The sequence below is a fragment of the Calliphora vicina genome, chromosome 1 (assembly GCF_958450345.1).
Source record: "Calliphora vicina chromosome 1, idCalVici1.1, whole genome shotgun sequence".
NCBI lineage: Eukaryota > Metazoa > Arthropoda > Insecta > Diptera > Calliphoridae > Calliphora > Calliphora vicina.
Window position 1 is genome coordinate 62,762,137 of NC_088780.1, and position 20,157 is coordinate 62,782,293.

At 31.3% G+C, this 20,157-nt stretch overlaps 1 protein-coding gene across 1 annotated transcript in view; it reads right to left on the reverse strand.

The window, feature by feature from the left end:
* The window catches only part of Parp (Poly-(ADP-ribose) polymerase), a 73,116-nt gene that overhangs the window by 21,802 nt on the left and 31,157 nt on the right, over positions 1-20,157 (reverse strand). The window contains exons 3-6 of the mRNA XM_065514866.1: positions 2,959-3,298; positions 2,344-2,880; positions 1,706-2,275; positions 1,482-1,638 (exon numbers count right to left, since the gene is read on the reverse strand). Of these exons, the coding sequence (XP_065370938.1) occupies positions 1,482-1,638; positions 1,706-2,275; positions 2,344-2,880; positions 2,959-3,298 (1,604 nt within the window). The remainder of the gene's footprint in view (positions 1-1,481; positions 1,639-1,705; positions 2,276-2,343; positions 2,881-2,958; positions 3,299-20,157) is intronic.

Consider the following 20,157-nt stretch of genomic DNA (forward strand, 5'->3'; position numbering starts at 1 on the left):
CATGAAATTAAACATATATGGTCCTAAGTGAGTGAGAATTCTAGCGGGAGACTTTTTGGTACTTTTTCTTTATTGGAATGGTACTTTTTGTAATTTCTTCACCAATGAACCTAGAAACATGAAATAAAGCTTATATATAAACCGAGTGTGTGGAAAACCACAAGTGTGGGTTTTTTGGTACTTTTTCTATATTCTAATGGTACTTTTTTGAATTTTCTATAACTATGGACTTAGAAACATGAAATTAAGCATATATGGTCATAAGTGAGTGAGAATTCTAGGGGGAGACTTTTTGGTACTTTTTCTTTATTCTAATGGTACTTTTTGAATTTTCTATAACTATGGACTTAGAAACATGAAATTAAGCATATATGGTCCTAAGTAAGTGATAATTCTAGGGGGAGACTTTTTGGTACTTTTTCTTTATTCGAATGGTACTTTTTGTAATTTCTTCACCAATGAACCTAAAAACATGAAATTAAGACCGGAGTGAGTGGGAAACCACAAGTGTGGGCTTTTTGGTACTTTTTCTATATTCGAATGGTACTTTTTGAATTTTCTGTAATAATGGACATAGAAATATGAAGTTAAGCATATATGGTCCTAAGTGAGTGAGAATTCTAGGGGGAGACTTTTTGGTACTTTTTGTTTATTCTAATAGTACTTTTTTGAATTTTCTATAACAATGAACTTAGAAACATGAAATTAAGCATATATGGTCCTAAGTAAGTGAGAATTCTATGGGGGAGACTTTGTGGTACTTTTTCTTTATTCGATTGGTACTTTTTGTAATTTTTTCACCAATGAACCTAGAAACATGAAATAAAGCTTATATGGAACCGAGTGAGTGGGAAACTACAAGTGGTAAATGTGATAACATTGTGATAAATAAAATAACATTTTAAGAACAAAATACACTAATGAAGTCAAATTTATTGAAAGAAGGTATGTACATCAAAGATATGTCATCAAATTCTATTTAACGTTTGGTAAAGTCAATTCATTATGTGCACAATTGATTCTGAAAAAGTGTTAAGGTAAACTCATCGTCCTCTACTATTTAGAATCATTGTAATTTTTTAAAATTTTATATCGAAAAAGGTTTATATAGTATATCAGCAGCTTAGGTTTCATATAAGACCAAATGTTTGATATAATGTGTATACAATGAATATAAAAAATTCACCAAAACATGAGTTTTATTGATTTTAGTCCCAAATTTTAAAAACTGGTTAACCGAGCGATATAAACCGGTTAACCGAAATTCAACATTTTAAAGTAACCGATTCGCTAAAAACCGACATTTGAAGAAAACCCGCTTTTTTGGTTAACCGGATTATAAACATTAATTACAACACTTTCTAAAGAAAATCTTTATAACTATATTTTCTATAGAAAATCATGTGAATTACAATATTCTCTATAGAAAATCTTGATTTTTTTAACTGAAGAAAAAATAAACATGAAACTGATTTAATCACCTTAACAAAATTAGCGCGATTATCAAAATGATTTCCAGACTTTTCCAAGTATATTTCTTTGAAAGAGCTAATTGCATCCATAAGGTTTCGAAAGTCTTCCAATTTGTTTCCTCCAATTGTAGTTCCAATACGACCCCATGATCTAAACACCCAATATCTGCAACAAAATATATATATATATATTTATGTACATAAATATTTGGTATGTGGTTTATTAATCATACTTATTTTTATTGTCGCTTTCCAAAAGTTGTAATTTATAATATGAATTCTTGTTACTTTGGATATCAGTTTTGCCGAGGATAACGTTAAATTTATCTTTATTTTGAGACACGTAAACATGTGCAAGATCTTCTAAACCACTGTCTGGATCAACTGGTAGACCGTCTTTGATCTTTAGCGTCATTGATTTAGGAACTGATTTGGTGTAAATACTTTTCGATTTAGAACTTTTAGCTTCCTCTTGTCGAATTCGAGCAGAAGGATCAGTTCCCCAATCACACAATGACATACTGGTTATAAAATTAATGGCGCCAGCACCATTTGACTCGACCGCATCCAGATACTCTATTGGTATTACATGTAGGCCTAAAGCTTTTGCCTTTTTAATACGACTACCCATTCGTTTAACCTCTTTAGGTGTAGATAATACAGCTGTAGTTCGATCTGTTATACTAGACACACATTTGGCGCCAAGTGTAGTTATACGTTTCTTAATATTATCATCGTCATCGATACCAAGTAAAGAAAATTCCATATTGTACAATGGGGGTCGTTCTCGTTTTACTTTAGGTCTGTATTAATAAAAGTAATTTTAAAACAGTTATTTTTCTTTCAAATAAAGTATAAAAAGTAAACTTACCCATCCGCTTCATCGCCTTTCTTAATTGATACACTTTTCGATATTGTTGCATCACTTGGTGGAATATATCTGATGGCGCGTACTTGTGGCGCCTTACGTACATATTTTAGGAAAGAATATTGCTCTTTAAAACCACTAGGAATTGTACATGCCTTGCGTTTAGGTTCTTTAATTAGATTTGTACATTTAGTCCATTCGGTCAATTGACCATTACATAAATATCCCGATTTTTGAAAAAGCAATTGATGACCTTTGCACTCGGGACAAGGTAAAATAGCACCAAATGTCACAAGGTCTGCAATTTGGTCCAACAATTTTTCGGAATCACCTTTTACTGGCTCTTGATTATTGTACTCCAATATTTCTATTATATCAACTCTTTTCATATGATTTTTGATTTGATCTCGAAATTTAAACATTATCTTGCTCTGTTTCTTTATATTTTCGACCAATTCTTTGGTCGACTGTTCATCTTCTTCGTCTAATTTCTCCACTTTAGCTTTCTTTGCTGGAGGGCAATCCTCAATTTTTATAATTCTGTAAAAAGAGTTGACGCAATACACATATGTAGATTATAATTATAAAAGGCGGAGTCATAATAAAAATGTTGCTTACGGTAATGCCTTCTTAATATCAGCTTTATCTTCATCCTTTAGACTTTTAAAGCCAGGTAAGTTTTCACCGGTGTCAAACCAACCCAATTCACCACGTAATTGAGCAAAGCACTCAACGTGATGCCACAAGGCTTGTCCTCCATATTTCATTCCAATTTCAGTGTCGTGAACCGTCTTACGAATTCTAACTTGACCCTTTAGTATATTTTGTTCACAACCACGACATGCTGCCCGTCCTGACTTGGCATATTCTACACTGAAGTCTTTAAGCGCATTAGCTTCTGCCGACGATCGCTTTCCACCCTTCTTTGAAACACCAGCTACAACTGTAGCACAACTACCTAATAAAATATAGTAAAAGAATTATAAGATATAAATCCTCATATTACATATCGCTCTTGATCAACGAAAGGGTATTTTCTCCAAATTTAAAAAATTTGAGTAGAGATCAATAACTGTCTGTTGTTACATTTTAAGGGAATTTGAAAATCCGAATACATCATAGTGAAAATTCCATTTGAAAATATATTTGCAATGTTTTTCTTTTAAATTTTTGTAAAAATCTATTTTTTAAGTTAATACCATTTTTCTAAAAAAAAAAATGTAAACAATTGTATCATAAAACAGTTACATTTCGAATTAAAATCATAAAGTGAAAAAAATTTTATCAACAAAACAGTATCAACTCAAAATACAACCAAATTTAAATAAAACAATTTGAATACCTTTTTTATTAACTCAAAATAATATATTTTTGTTGATATAAAGGTAGTCAATACATTAATGTTCTCAAATGTGGTTTTTGTGATGAAATAGTAATCGGAATACGTTGAAACTTTTACAACAGATAGATATTGAAGTTGTTAGTTGATTTCTTGCAAAAAGTGAAATTCTAAAAATATTGAGTTAATACTAGGGTATTCAATTAACCCTTAATCGGATAACCGATTAATTTTTTAACGGTTAACTGTTCGAATAATTTAAAATTGACGATTTTCAAATAACAAATAAACCGATTAATTTGTATCGATTAACTGATTAATGAGATTTCTTTTTTTGCACTTTATATAGAAATATAGGCTGACTTCATAAACGCATAGTGTTCATAATTGTATGGCAATGCTGTTTTTATTTATGATTCTGTACAAAACATGTATATGTTCATGAATGTCACAAAGTATTGCTTTGCCTTGTAATTGCTTTGCATTACCGCGTTTATGAAGTCAGCCATAGTTTTAACCCTTATGTGTGTGACAGGGTACCGGATAACTTTTTGAAATTTAATTACAATTTTCTTTATATGCAGAATTTCTAGGCTCTTGAACCTTTCTGGGAACTCATAACATTTTGTTATATTTATTTTTTATAATGGACACTTTGTGTCTCGACTTGGGAGGGAGTGGTAAATCACTTTATATTTTACACTCTTAACAGGGTGAAAGGGCACCCGTTGTTGGTACCCGGGTACCCTGTTAAAGGTGTTTTTTTTTGTCACACACATAAGGGTTAAACACACAAATTTTATTTCTTAACTCGTGAACATTTCCTTCTAGCAATAGTTTTTTGAAGTATAGTTCTAGAATTTTCTATGATGAACTTTGTCCTAATGGGTCGAAGGACGACATGGTAATAGACGAAACTGGATACATTACTGAAACGAGTTTTTTATCAGAACTTAACGAAACTATTAAAGTATTCATAATCAAAAAAATTCAAAAAGGACTCCTAGGGTATGATGAAGGAAAAACTAAAAAAGGAACTGAGAAATTGGATATTCTTTATCATGCCTTACTTTCGATTTCTGAAACATCTACAATATTTATTAAAACTAAAACAAACTTGTTTAAAAGGAAAACATTTAAATTTTATTTAAAAGATTATTTCAGGAAATCTCCATGAAATCTTAAAAAAAATCACATGTGTTTAATATTTATTTATTTTGTTGAATTATGTTTTGTTTGTTTTTTATGGGTTTTGTACTTTTTATTAATAAAATGCTTATACAGGTGAGCCTCCATTTACGCGGTACTTTATTTACGCGAATTCGATATAACGCGAACTCAATTAGCAACCATTTTTGTTGAAAAGAAGAATGTAAATACCTAATTTACTCCTGCATTTATACTTGTATACTACTTGTAATAATTTGTATTTATAGTAGTCTTTAAATAATTTTTAAATTTAATTATTTTTTATTTTCAAATTCAGTCTGTTCAATAAATTTATCACAATAGGTTATGGGCCATACGTCGCGTGTGAAAAAAAAAAAATATTTAAAAAAGTATTGAAAAGAAAAATTTGTTTTACAAGTCAAATTTTTTAAAAATTTGAATCGAATTTTTTTTGTATGTAAAGAAAAAGAAGAATCAGACTCAAGAAAAATGACTAACATTCCTGGATCATTTCCTCTGGAAAGATTAAGAGGTAGGGAGAATTTTGATGTCTGGAAAAGACAAGCAAGATCGTGTTTAGTCATAAAGGGTTGCTGGAACGTTGTTGAAAATGGGATAATCGGTGATGCTGATGTCGTAATAAACGAACGAGCCTTAGCTGAAATCACATTAATGGTTGACCCTAGCAACTATGGACATATTGCTGTTGCCACAACGGCTAAGCAAGCATGGGATGCATTGATGAATGCATACGAAGATACTGGATTGACAAGAAAAGTCGAATTGCTGAAACAATTGGTTAATATAAAAATGGGTTGAATGTAGATGATGAGCTAACTGCTTCCTTGATGTTAGCTGGATTGCCGGACGACTACAAACCATTAGTAATGGCTGTGGAGAATTCAAAGGACAAATTAACCGTAGATATGGTAAAGAATCTGTTATTGCAAGACGCCAAGTTCGATGAAAAAACAGATAAAGAAGAAGCTTTGTTTTCAAGAGGAAATCACAAAAAACAAATAAAATGTTACAAGTGTAAACAGTTTGGGCATTTCTCAAGAAATTGTCAAACCAAAAAGAAGAATGAAAACTTTAATAATAAAGGTGACGATAAATTTAAGAAGAACAGCAAGCAACATTCCTCCACTACATTGATGGCTCTAACAAGTAAGAGTATGCAAGTCAACAAACATATTAAAGATGATGAAGTCAAGACCGAAAACAATAATTGTGTTTATTGGATTGTCGACAGTGGAGCAAGTAATCACATGGTTAACAATAGTGAATATATGTACAATAAAAAATCAATTCAAAATAAAAAAGTGATTATTGCTAACAATAGTGAATTAACAGTAAATTGTGTTGGTGATGTCGATATAACAATATTCGGTCAAGAAAAAAAATTGACTGTCAAAGATGTTGAATATGTCCCGAATTTATGTGTAAATTTATTATCGGTTAAACAAATGGCAAAATGCGGAAAAAGAATAACATTTGATGATGAATCTTGTAAAATTTTTGATGAAAATGGAAATCTAGTTGCCAAAGCGAAATTATTCAACGATTTATACCAAATTAAGTGCAAAATCAATGAACAAAATGATAAATCATTCCTTACGACGAACAACTTTGAACTTTGGCATAGAAGAATGGGCCATATCTGCAATAAAAATTTAAAAGAAGTAAAGAAAGCTAATTATGATGTAGATTTTGAGAAAGAAATCAACGAACCTTGTGTTACATGTGTAAAGGGGAAGCAAACCCGAAGACCAAGTAGAGATGAAGGTACAAGAGCAACAGAGTTATTGCAGTTGATACATTCCGATGTTATTGGTCCCATGAATACAAACTCATTTTCAGGAGCAAGGTATTTGGTAACGTTCGTTGATGACTTTTCAAGAAAAGTTTTTGCATACTCATTGAAGAAGAAATCTGATGTTTTTGATACGTTTGTGGAATTCAAGAAGCTAGTTGAAAACCAATGTTCAAGAAAAATAAAAACACTACGTACAGATAATGGTGGCGAGTATTTAAATGAAAAATTTAAATCATTATTAAAAGATAATGGTATAATACATCAAAAAACTTGCGCGTATACTCCCGAACAAAATGGTGTAGCAGAAAGAATAAATCGAACGATAATAGAAAGAGTTCGTTGTATGCTAATTGATAGCGGTTTGGACCAACGATTTTGGGCAGAAGCAGCTAATACAGCTTGTTTTTTAATTAATAGAATACCCTGTCGAGGTGAAAGTTGTAGCCCTGAAGAATTATGGTCTGGTCGTCGACCAAGTTTAAAATATGTTCGAGTATTTGGTTGCGTTGCCTTAGTTCATAAACCGAAAGAAAGACGCCATAAATTGGACTCAAAATCGACTGAAGCTATAATGGTTGGATATAGTTCCGAGAGTAAGGCATATAGATTATTCAATCCCGAAACTAATTCTATATTAATTAGTCGTGATGTTGTATTTTTGGAACAAAAAAAGTCCAAAATAAAAAAGGATGTAAATGTTTATTATCCTGATTTATTATCTGATGAAAATGTCAATTCAGGGGAGAGTACTAACCATATTGAATTGACATCTGAAGTTTATGTTGATGATAGTATTTCACCATCAGAAGAAATCAATGAAGATATCCCTCAGATTAATGAGAATGTAAATTCTGAAGCTGAAAGCAATGTTTCACCAGTAGATGAAACATGCGAAATCACAAATCAAGAATCTGATGATAGTGTATACGATGATTCGGTTGAATGGTCTTCGCCTATACCAGTGCAAGGACAAGAAGAAGATTGGATACCAAACACAAACCAAGCTGAAAATATTCCGTTGACTAGAGAAGTTCGGAGGTCAGAGCGTTTAGCATCTAAACAATATTCTCAAAACTTTTGTGCAATGGAGTATGTATCTAATGATCCGTTAAGTGTTAAAGATGCTATGTCCTCAGAAAATGCCAATGAATGGAAGATTGCAATGCAAGATGAAATGAAATCCTTGAGAGACAATGATACCTGGATACTGGTAAATCTTCCCTCAGACCAAAAGGCCGTGAAATCAAAGTGGGTATTTAAAACAAAGCGAGATGAGCACGGAAAACCTTTGCGATGGAAAGCTCGATTGGTTGCAAAGGGATTCACACAACGAGAAGGTATAGATTTCAACGAAACATTTTCTCCAGTTGTCAGGTATGTGTCTATACGGTATTTGCTGGCGTTAGCTGTGAAACATAACATGCATATACATCAAATGGATGCAGTATGTGCATATTTAAATGGTTTATTAAAAGAAACTGTTTACATGCAACAACCAGAAATGTTTGAAGATGGTACTAACAAAGTTTGTAAACTCCAAAGATCACTATATGGATTGAAACAATCTGGCAGAGTTTGGAATGAAACCCTTAATACCGAATTAATAAATACTGGTCTTTCGAGAAGTGATGTTGATCAATGTATATATTATAAAGTTACGGATAATGAAATAATACATGTCGCCATTTACGTCGATGATTTTTTAATATTTTCCAACAATTTAAATTCGATCAACTCAATGAAGAAAAAACTTAGCAGTAAATTTAAAATGAAAGACATGGGCGAGGTTTCATCAATTCTAGGAATAAAGATAACTCAATCTAAAGATTCAATAAAAATTGATCAATCCAAATATATATCTGATGTATTAATCCGTTTCGGTATGGATGATTGTAATCCAACATCAACTCCAATTTATTATAATCAAAAGTTAACAAAGGTGCAATTCAAGTTGCTTTAAATCATAATTATTCCCCAAGGACCAAACATGTTGACATAAAAGCCAAATTTATACGACAAAAAATAGATGACAAAGAAGTTACCTTGAAGTATGTATCAACAAATGAGATGGTAGCAGACATTTTTACCAAAGCTGTTACTCCACAAAAATTAGAATACTTTAGAGATAGATTTGGCCTTAACTAATATTTTTTTTGTTTGTGTTAATTATGAAATGTAATATATATATGGGGGATTTCATGTCAAGTGAACCAACTTTTGAAATCGATGTCTTCCGATCGGGATGAAATTTGCACCAAGGTTAGCTCTATTGGATAGTAACTCAGACACAATTTTTCAACAACATCGGTCGAGAACTCTCTGAGTTATAGGGGGTAAAATTTTGACAATTTGGTCAAACAGGGGTTTTTTCTTATCCATGTAACTTATTACCTATTGTTCTTAGCAAAATGTGTTCCAAATAGTATAGATAGCTATTTCTTCGATCTTTCGAAAAAAAATATTTAAAAAAAAAAATAAAAAATTTTTAATATTTTTTTTCCGAAATCAAAAACTTTTTTGACTTTTTTTTAAAATACGCTATTTTTTTTTTTTTTATTTTTTTTTTTCTTAAAATAAAGTTTAGATATTTTCCTTGAACACCTACTTGGTCGCTTAGTGGGATGCGAGTGGGATATCTATCAAAATAAATATTTTGTAACTCAAAACATAAAATTTTTGACTTTTTTTGCAAAATCAAAAACTTTGTTGACTTTTTTTTTCAAAATGGACCCTTTTTTAATCTTTTTTTTTAGGTCAAACAAAAGCTTAGATATTATCCTTGAAGACCCTTTTGGTCGCTTAGTGGGATGCGAGTGGGATATCTATCAAAATAAATATTTTTTAACTCAAGACTTACAATTTTTGACTTTTTTTTTTGCAAATACGATTTTTTTTCCAAATGGGCCCTTTTTTTAAAATTTTTTTTGTAGTCAAAAGAAAGCTTAGGTCCATTCCTTTAAGATATTTTTAGTCCCTTAGTGGGATGCGAGTAGGATATCTATCAAAATAAATATTTTGTAACGCAAGACATACAATTTTTTAATTTTTTTTTGCAAAATCAAAATTTTTTTCCAATATGGGCCCTTTTTTAATTTTTTTTTTTTGCTCAAAAGAAAGCCTAGGTCCATTCCTTTAAGATATTTTTAGTCCCTTAGTGGGATGCGAGTGGGATATCTATCAAAATAAATGTTTTAACACAAAAATTGTATGTCTTGAGTTACAAAACATTTATTTTGATATATATCCCACTCGCATCCCACTAAGCGATCAAAACCATCTTAAAGGAATAGGCCTAAGCTTTCTTTATAGCAAAAAAAAAATTACAAAAAGGGCCCATTTTAAAAAAAAGTCAAAAAAGTTTTTGATTTTGCCAAAAAATCAAAAATTGTATATCTTGAGTTACAAAATATTTATTTTGATAGATATCCCACTCGTATCCCACTAAGGGACCTAAAATATCTTAAAGGAATGGACCTAAGCTTTCTTTTGACTAAAAAAAAATTTTTAAAAAAGGGCCCATTTTGAAAAAAAATTCGAATTTGCAAAAAAAAAGTCAATAATTGAATGTCTTGAGTTACAACATTTTTATTTTAATAGATATCCTACTCACATCTTCCTAAGTGACAAAATAGGTCTTAAAGGAAAAGACCTAAGCTTTCTTTTGAGCAAAAAAAATTTTTAAAAAAAAGTCCCATATTGGAAAAAAATTTCGATATTGCAAAAAAAAAATTAAAAAATTGTATGTCTTGCGTTACAAAATATTTATTTTGATAGATATCCCACTCGCATCCCACTAAGGGACTAAAAATATCTTAAAGGAATGGACCTAGGCTTTCTTTTGAGCAAAAAAAAAAAATTAAAAAAGGGCCCATATTGGAAAAAAATTTTGATTTTGCAAAAAAAAATTAAAAAATTGTATGTCTTGCGTTACAAAATATTTATTTTGATAGATATCCTACTCGCATCCCACTAAGGGACTAAAAATATCTTAAAGGAATGGACCTAAGCTTTCTTTTGACTACAAAAAAAATTTTAAAAAAAGGGCCCATTTGGAAAAAAAATCGTATTTGCAAAAAAAAAAGTCAAAAATTGTAAGTCTTGAGTTAAAAAATATTTATTTTGATAGATATCCTACTCGCATCCCACTAAGCGACCAAAAGGGTCTTCAAGGATAATATCTAAGCTTTTGTTTGACCTAAAAAAAAAGATTAAAAAAGGGTCCATTTTGAAAAAAAAAAGTCAACAAAGTTTTTGATTTTGCAAAAAAAAGTCAAAAATTTTATGTTTTGAGTTACAAAATATTTATTTTGATAGATATCCCACTCGCATCCCACTAAGCGACCAAGTAGGTGTTCAAGGAAAATATCTAAACTTTATTTTAAGAAAAAAAAAAAAATAAAAAAAAATAGCGTATTTTAAAAAAAAGTCAAAAAAGTTTTTGATTTCGGAAAAAAAATATTAAAAATTTTTTATTTTTTTTTTAAATATTTTTTTTCGAAAGATCGAAGAAATAGCTATCTATACTATTTGGAACACATTTTGCTAAGAACAATAGGTAATAAGTTACATGGATAAGAAAAAACCCCTGTTTGACCAAATTGTCAAAATTTTACCCCCTATAACTCAGAGAGTTCTCGACCGATGTTGTTGAAAAATTGTGTCTGAGTTACTATCCAATAGAGCTAACCTTGGTGCAAATTTCATCCCGATCGGAAGACATCGATTTCAAAAGTTGGTTCACTTGACATGAAATCCCCCATATATATATTTTTTTTAATATTCTTTATATTGAGAATGCATGAGGAAATTTGGATAATATTAGTAAAATTCACATTCAGGGAGAGTGTTGAAAAGAAGAATGTAAATACCTAATTTACTCCTGCATTTATACTTGTATACTACTTGTAATAATTTGTATTTATAGTAGTCTTTAAATAATTTGTAAATTTAATTATTTTTTATTTTCAAATTCAGTCTGTTCAATAAATTTATCACAATAATTTTTTCAAATACGCGACTTTTTTTACGCGATTTTTATATAATGTGGCAACAAACAACAAGAAATGAAAAAAACACAAGCGAATAACAGATTTCTTTTTTGAAAACTGAATTTTATGTTATGTTTTGATCTCTTTTATGTATTAGAATATTTCGTTTTTTTAATTGAAATTTTTTCCTTAATTTTCGATAAGAAATATTTTTTTTAGTTGAGTTTTTTTTACTTTACTTTTGTTTTAAGTAAGTTTTTAGAAATACAAATAAAATAAGTTTACTTAAATTATATATCGTCGCCTTAAATGCAAACGGACGTAACTACATTTTTATTGTTTTTACAGGATACGTTATAAAATCAATAATAATAGAGTATTCTTTTCCTTAATTTTCGATAAGAAATATTTTTTTAGTTGAGTTTTTTTTACTTTACTTTTGTTTTAAGTAAGTTTTTAGAAATACATATAAAATAAGTTTACTTAAATTATATATCGTCGCCTTAAATGCAAACGGACGTAACTACATTTTTATTGTTTTTACAGGATACGTTATAAAATCAATTTGTCAATCAAAAACTCGATTTCATCAAAAACTAAATTTTTGTGTAGTTACGTCCGATTTCATTTAAGGTGACGATATGTATGTACATTTGTGTTTTCTATTTAACGCGATTTTTAGGTCCCAATTTCTGTTATGTGACTGACGTATTGTTTTACGCGAAATAAAAAATTATTGACCCCACAAAAGCATTTCGTTCTAAATTAGAACCTCGTTTTACGCGAATTTGATTTACACGCTATTTTTTTGGGCCCAACAAACCGAGTAAATGGAGGCCTACCTGTATAATAATTCGTGTTTTAAAATTAAAATATAAATTATTCGGTTAATCGAAAGTGCACACATGTACCCGGAGAACCTTAGGGTCCAATGTGATTCCCTTCAAGAATACCAAGAAACGATTTAAGAGACAAAATGTATACAAATATCAGAGTTGGGGGAAGTGCACTAAATTTGCAGTTTCCACTAAAAGTTAGTGATAGTGCAAAATTTTTCACTATCACTAATAGATATTTAGTGGTGAGTTTAAAATTAACAGCCTCACTAAGCAATAGTGGTAGTGGTACAAGAAAGTTTTTCACTAAAATTAATTTAGTGATAGTGAAAAACCTTTTTTTTACAGCTTAGTGCAAATTTTTTTTTCTCCACTAATAGGATAGTGGAAAAATATAAACATTCACTAATGTTAATGGAACTCACATACATATCATTATATTGAATTATTTTATACTTCAAAGTAGTAACATTAGGTTATATTGCGATATACGTTGTTAAATTATATTAATACAAATTAAAATTGCTAAGATTTTAATTCCAGAAATTTACTTTAATTAAAAATTTAAAATAATAAAATGGAAATATTTTGACTATATTTTCAATTTGTTTGGAATATTTCTATAAACACTATTTTTGAGATTTTAGTGCATATAATATAATTAAAGCATTTATGTAGTGACTGTTTAAAATTTGCACTATTTTATTGTAGTGTAAAATTTTCACTACCACCTAGGTAGTGAAAATATGTTTCACTACCACTAATTTTTTTAGTGGTAGATAAAATATTTTTCACTACCACTATAGTGATGAAAAATAGTGGAAAATCAAAATGTCACTATAGTGGGATTTAGTGGAAACCTTAGTTCATTAAATATTTAATGCACTACCCCCAACTATGACAAATATACATACATATTTTTGGGGTATGACAAAATTGAGCGATACTATTAGAAATCTCGAATATATTAGCAATATATAAGCAATGAGAACATCCATAGACTTAGAAGTCCCATTGGTAAAATACGAGTTTAGAAAGTATCGTGACAGATACATCTCGATATTACAACAACATTTAAAGCCGCTTCGTAGAGCTGATGTACCACCCTAACTTGATGCCCATGTATCCACCATGGGTCTTAATTGAGGTCAATTAGTTTTTAGTTTTAGTTATATGATGTATTCATTGCTTTTGGTGTGCCACATAAAGGTTGAGTAAATAATTTCGTGATATTCGCATATTTGTAACTAAAGAACCAAAATATTGCAGGAGTCACTAAAAACCATTTTTAAATTGTATTTTCTAAGTCGCAAACTATTTTTATTAAATCATTTTAGAAATTCGCAATAAGTATTAAAATCTTAGGCTTAATTATAAATAAATTTGTTATTGACTAAACCTCTGCATGAATGGATTTGTTGTTAAGTAGTACAGGTGTTCTTGTAAAGTTTGAAAACTTACTCGAACTATACATAAAAATAATGTACATATGTTTGAGAACCACAAAATTATGGAGTATTTGTTGCTACTCATCTTTATGTTTACTAGCAGTGTTGCCGTTTTGGTTATTTTTTTTCCTGATGTGTGTATTTATTTTTCATTTTGGTTATGTTTTTCAAAACATTTTGTTATAGACAGATTTTTCAATATTGAAATATACATACGTACCAGAGCTGTAAATGAATCACTCATTTTTGAATTAATTCGCGAATCATTCACACAAAAAAATGAATTGAATGAAATTTGAGTCAATTCAAATGAATTTCGTAAAAATGAATTGCAATTCGTTTCCAATTCAAATGAATTGAATTGATTTTGAATTAATTCAAATGAATTTGGTAAAAATGAATTGCAATTCGTTTCCTATTCAAATGAATTGAATTGATTTTGAATTAATTCAATTCATTTACAATTCATTTGAATTGAATTGATTTGGAATTAATTCAAACGAATTAGAAAAAAAATTAGCAATTCATTTCCAACTCCGACGCGAAATTCGCAGCATATTTAGCAGATTCTTCAATGTCATTAAGTATGCAGTATAATTAATCGACGGTTAAAAAGTCTTCTTTTAAATATAATGCGCCGTTACCATCGTCAGCTGGTGTTGAAAGATTATTTTCGTACGCCTCTATTCTAAACATCCCTAAACGTGGATTTCTTTCAGATGATAATTTTGAAAAGCTATTGTTGTTTAAGGTGAATGATGCATTCTAATTAAATCTAATTAGCCTTATTTATGAAACTCAATTGTGTTTTGAACTACATACATTGTTATTTTTCCTGATTTTTGATTATTTTTGGAAGATAGTTTTATTTTTTTGAAATAAATATAATATAAATATTAGCAAAAAGTTTGTTGTTGGGTGGTCGTGGGTCACAAAATTTCAAAAATTATTAATTGCTTCTTGAATATTAAATGTCGTTCAGTGTATTTCAAAATAAAAATCAGTTCTTCTTGAAGAAATAAACTCCAAACACCATGTTTTCGTATACAGGACAAGGCTTTTCAATTTTTGTACTGGATATTTTCATTTTGGTAGGAGAAATCTTTCATTCCCCCTAGAGATCTGCTCTTGAATTTGATTGATTGCAACTCATTTTTGAATCATTCATTTGAATTGCTAATTCTTTTTTCTAATTCATTTGAATTAATTCAAAATCAATTCAATTCAAATGAATTGTAAATGAATTGCAACTCATTTTTACAAATTCATTTGAATTGAAAATGAATTGAAATTCATTTCTGCCTAATTCGTTTGAATTGATTCAAATTTCATTCAATTCATTTTTCCAATTCAATGAATTAATTCAAAATTTAGCTAATTCATAATGAATTAAAATCAAAAAAGAATGATTCATTTACAGCTCTGATACGTACATACATATATTTAAGACTAATCATTACACACCTATAATTGTACATAAGAGTTTTTATAAACAAATTATGTCTATCGTGATTGGTAATTGAAGCCAAAAGATTTGAGAAAGAGTAATTGTTTCAAAAGATATTTACGATTTTTGAGATTTAGGGATGTAAATTAGTGTTATGATATTGAATTTTGAATACAACCCTGCTTACAACACTAATATTTTTCCTTTTCTTATAAGGTTTATTCATTTTCCTTTTTAATGTTAATTTCTACTTTTGTCTTTTGAATGTGACAGTTATTTTTATTCTTTTAACATTGTAAACCAATTTGTTCTTTAGTCGTAATAAACTATTCAAACGTGAAACATCGTCTTTTAATTCTCCTGGATAAAATATCAATAGGTTATGGGCCCAGGAGAGCTCGAGTGAATATTATAATATTTAATATAATTAAAAATGATAAGACGAAAGTTTAAGTAAGCGGAATGAGTGTCTCAATGTACAACATTGAGAAGTTAGAGGAGACAAATTACGACTCGTGGAGCCTACAAATTAAGGCTGTATTAATTCATCAAGATTTGTGGTCAACCATTAGTGATGATAAACCAATGACAGCAGATCAAATTGCAGCATGGACGAAAAGGGATGAAAAAGCCACATCGAAGATTATTTTGGGTATTACGCCTATACAAATTTCATATGTCAAGAGTTGTCCATCCGCCAGTGCAGCATGGAACGCATTACGTGAAGTACATAGACCTAAGGGTCCGGTAAGGAAAGTTACACTTTTTAAGAAACTTCTTAATATGAGAATGGGTGAAGCGGACTGCGTCCAACAATTCGTCAACTGTGGAGAAGCTAGCCGAAACTGGAATAGAGCTTCAAGATGAGTTATTTGCCATAATGCTTTTGGCAAGTTTACCTACATCGTATGAGAATTTTTTCATTGCCTTGGAGACGAGAGATGAGCTACCAAAACTCAGTGCATTAAAATTGAAATTGACAGAAGGGGGTGTAAGAAGAAAGGCTGGTGAACAAATTACACAACTTGAAGGAGGTGCACAAGTGTTCATGTCGCAGTTAAGCAACAAGAGGAACAACAACGTAAGTAGCAACAGTATGAACGCGAATAACAATAAGAACGGAAAAAACAGTCGTCAAGCCAGCAAGCAAAAACAAAATTTCAACTGTTTTAAATGCGGTCGCAGAGGCCACTACGCAGCGCAATGCAGAAACAGCAAAACAGAAACAAGCAACAGAACAGTACAACAGGAAAAGAGGGACACACACGCATACTCTATATTTGCAGCAACAAACAACAACAACGTGTTGAATAGGGATTTTCGGTGTTTAGACAGCGGTGCGTCTGCTCATTTATGCTGTAACCGAGACTTTTTTGAAACTTTTGAAGCACATAAAGAATTGATCACTCTTGCAGGTCAAAGTAAAATTGAAGCAGTTCGTATTGACGAATGTAACATTGTTTTAAATGATGTGTTGTTTGTACCAAATCTGCAGTGCAATTTCATTTCTGTGGGCAGAGTAGCGGTAAAAGACGCTGTGAAATTTAACAGCAGACAGGCCAATATAATAGATGAAGAAGGAAAGACAATATTATGTCCAAGTAAGATAGGAGATTTGTTTTTGTATACGGCGATGAAGAACACATTGTTCATGACGACGGCGAATATGAGTGAAGTTATGAAATGGCACAATCGTTACGGACATTTGAATGTTTCTGGCCTAGGTGAACTATCACGCAATAATTTAGTTAATGGCCTGAATTTACAATTTCCTAAGGAAATTAATTGTACTACTTGTTTGAAGATTAAATGCACACCGAAACCATTCTTTAGTTCCGAAAACAGAGCAACAGAATTATTGGAAATAATTCATACGGACATTTGTGGTCCGATAAACAAAAATTCTTCTGGTGGTGCACGCTACATATTGACGTTCATCGATGATCATTCTCGGTATGTCTTTGTTTATTTTTTAAAGAACAAGAGCCAGACATTTGATACATTTAAGGAATTTAAAGCTATGGTTGAATGTCAGACAGGAAAGAAGATGAAGACGCTTAGATCTGACAATGGTACGGAGTTCGTTAACAAGGCTTTTGATGATTTTTTGAGATTGAATGGCATTAAGCGACAACTAACTGTACCTCACACACCGCAACAGAACGGGGTAGCTGAACGTTTTAATAGGACGTTAGTTGAAATGGCCAGAGCAATGTTAGTATATTCTGAGGTTGATGAGTCTTTGTAGGCTGAAGCTGTGAACACTGCCGCTTATTTGAGAAATCGATTGCCAACAAAAGCATTGAATGACTGCACACCATATGAAGTTTGGTACAATAGGAAACCAAGCGTCCGACATCTTAAAATTTTTGGTTCCCTGGCCATTGCATTAGACAAGACACATCATCACAAGTTCCGTCCAAAGGGTTGGTTATTCGGAAACATCGAAAGCATATCGTCTATTTGAAAGGGCTACGGGAAAGATAACAATTAGTCGAGATGTTTACTTTATTGAAGATGGTGATGAGAAAGGTAATAAACCGGCACGGCAAGCTAAATTAGATAAGGAAATCCTCAGCATGCAAATGGAACAGCTTGAAGGGAATATTGTTGAAGAAGAAGTCCAAGATCAAAGTGACAGTGAATTCGAGTCTGCTGAAGAGGAATACCCTGATCCGGATGCTGTGATGAGTGGTACAGAACTTGTTAGATTTCGTACAAAAAGTGAAGATCGGAAAGGGCCAGGAAGACCAAAATTGGTGCGAACTGGTCAACCAGGAAGACCGAAAAAGCAGTATAATACTGTAAATTTGATGTGTGCGGACAATATTAAGGTTCCTGAAACTGTGGACGAGGCCTTATCGGGTGAGTACTCTCATTATTGGTTAAGTGCGATGCAGGAGGAGTATAAAGCTCTTCTTGGGAATGAAACCTGGGAATTATCGGAGTTGCCACATGGCCAGAAGATCGTAGGATGTAAATGGGTGTTTGCCGTGAAGAGGAATAAGGAAGGCCATATCGAACGTTTTAAGGCAAGACTAGTTGCTAAGGGTTACGCCCAAACGTATGGTATAAATTATACAGAGACTTTCTCACCCGTTGTGCGCTACGAAACTATTAGAATAGTAATTGCCCTTGCAGCAGAGTACGGGCTCCATCTACATCAAATGGATGTATCCACGGCTTACCTAAATAGCGAATTGAAGTATATATGGCGCAGCCTGAGAAGTTCACAGACGAAAGATTTATATGGACTTAAGCAATCCGGCCGCCAATGGAATCTGAAATTGGATGAAATATTAAGGGGAATTGGTTTCCATCCTTGTGAAAGTGAACCATGTCTATACCGAATGCGAAATGGCAGTAATATTAATTTAATCGCCGTATATGTAGATGATTTGCTTATAGCATGTTCTGATTTGAATGAATTGAATCTAATTAAATCTCAAAGTTCAGAAAGAGTATCTGTAGTTGATAAAGGTCCCGCTAAACCTTTTCTTAGCATCGAAATTGAGAGAGATGGTGTCACTGGACAAATTACAATTCATCAAAATTAGAGAGCTTCTACGTGAATACCATATAGAAGAGTGCCGTCCAGTATCCACTCCATTAGAGCCCAAATATCAAGTTGTTTGAGATAACGATAACTGCGAGAAGATCGACCCAACAAGTTATCAATCACTCATAGGTTCCCTAATGTATTTGGCAATTTGTACGCGTCCTGACATATGTAAATTATCCCAAAGGAACAAGGATCCACACCAGGAACACATGGCAGCGGCAAGAAGACTTTTGAAGTACTTGAATAAGAGTGAAAATTATCAATTAAGATATCGCAAAACTGGACAACTAGTAGTATGCTACGCCGATGCTGATTGGGGAGGTGATACAACAAATCGAAAATCATATACGGGATATGTCTTTATCCTCGTTGGCAGTGCATTCTCATGGGAATCTAAGAAGCAAGCTACAGTAGCTTTGAGTCGCACGGAGGCCGAATATATGGCGCTTTCATCAGCAGCAAAATAAGCAGTATTCTTGAAAAAAATTCTAAGTGAGGCGCAAATCCATTGTCCAGAGAAGATTTTAATATATGGAGATAACCTTGGTGCTTTACATTTAGTTAAGAACCCTATTTATCATAGTAGGAGTAAACATATAGATATAAAGTATCACCATATTAGAAATGTTTTTGTAGAAGGATTAATTGATTTGGAATATTGTAGTAGTAACTCTAATATTTCTAATGTTTTAACGAAGAATTTATCTAAGAATAATCATATGAAATTAGTAGAGGCCTTGGGCTTTATAAATTTATGAATTTATGTATAATTTTTATTTAAAATAATGTGTTGAGGAGGAGTGTTATGATATTGAATTTTGAATACAACCCTGCTTACAACACTAATATTTTTCCTTTTCTTATAAGGTTTATTCATTTTCCTTTTTAATGTTCTTTTCTACTTTTGTCTTTTGAATGTGACAGTTATTTTTATTCTTTTAACATTGTAAACCAATTTGTTCTTTAGTCGTAATAAACTATTCAAACGTGAAACAAACAATTTTAATTCTCCTGGATAAAATATCAATAATTAGTTCCCAATATTGGTTTAATGTCACCAGCGGAACAGACATTTTGGTGCCGGAAATTTCAACTACATTTTATACGAGTTGATGAACTCTCAGTACTATGTTAAACTTGTTTTTTTCAGTCAACTCGCGGTTTCGAAATATCGCTGTTTTTATATTCACATTACATACCCTATTGTATGA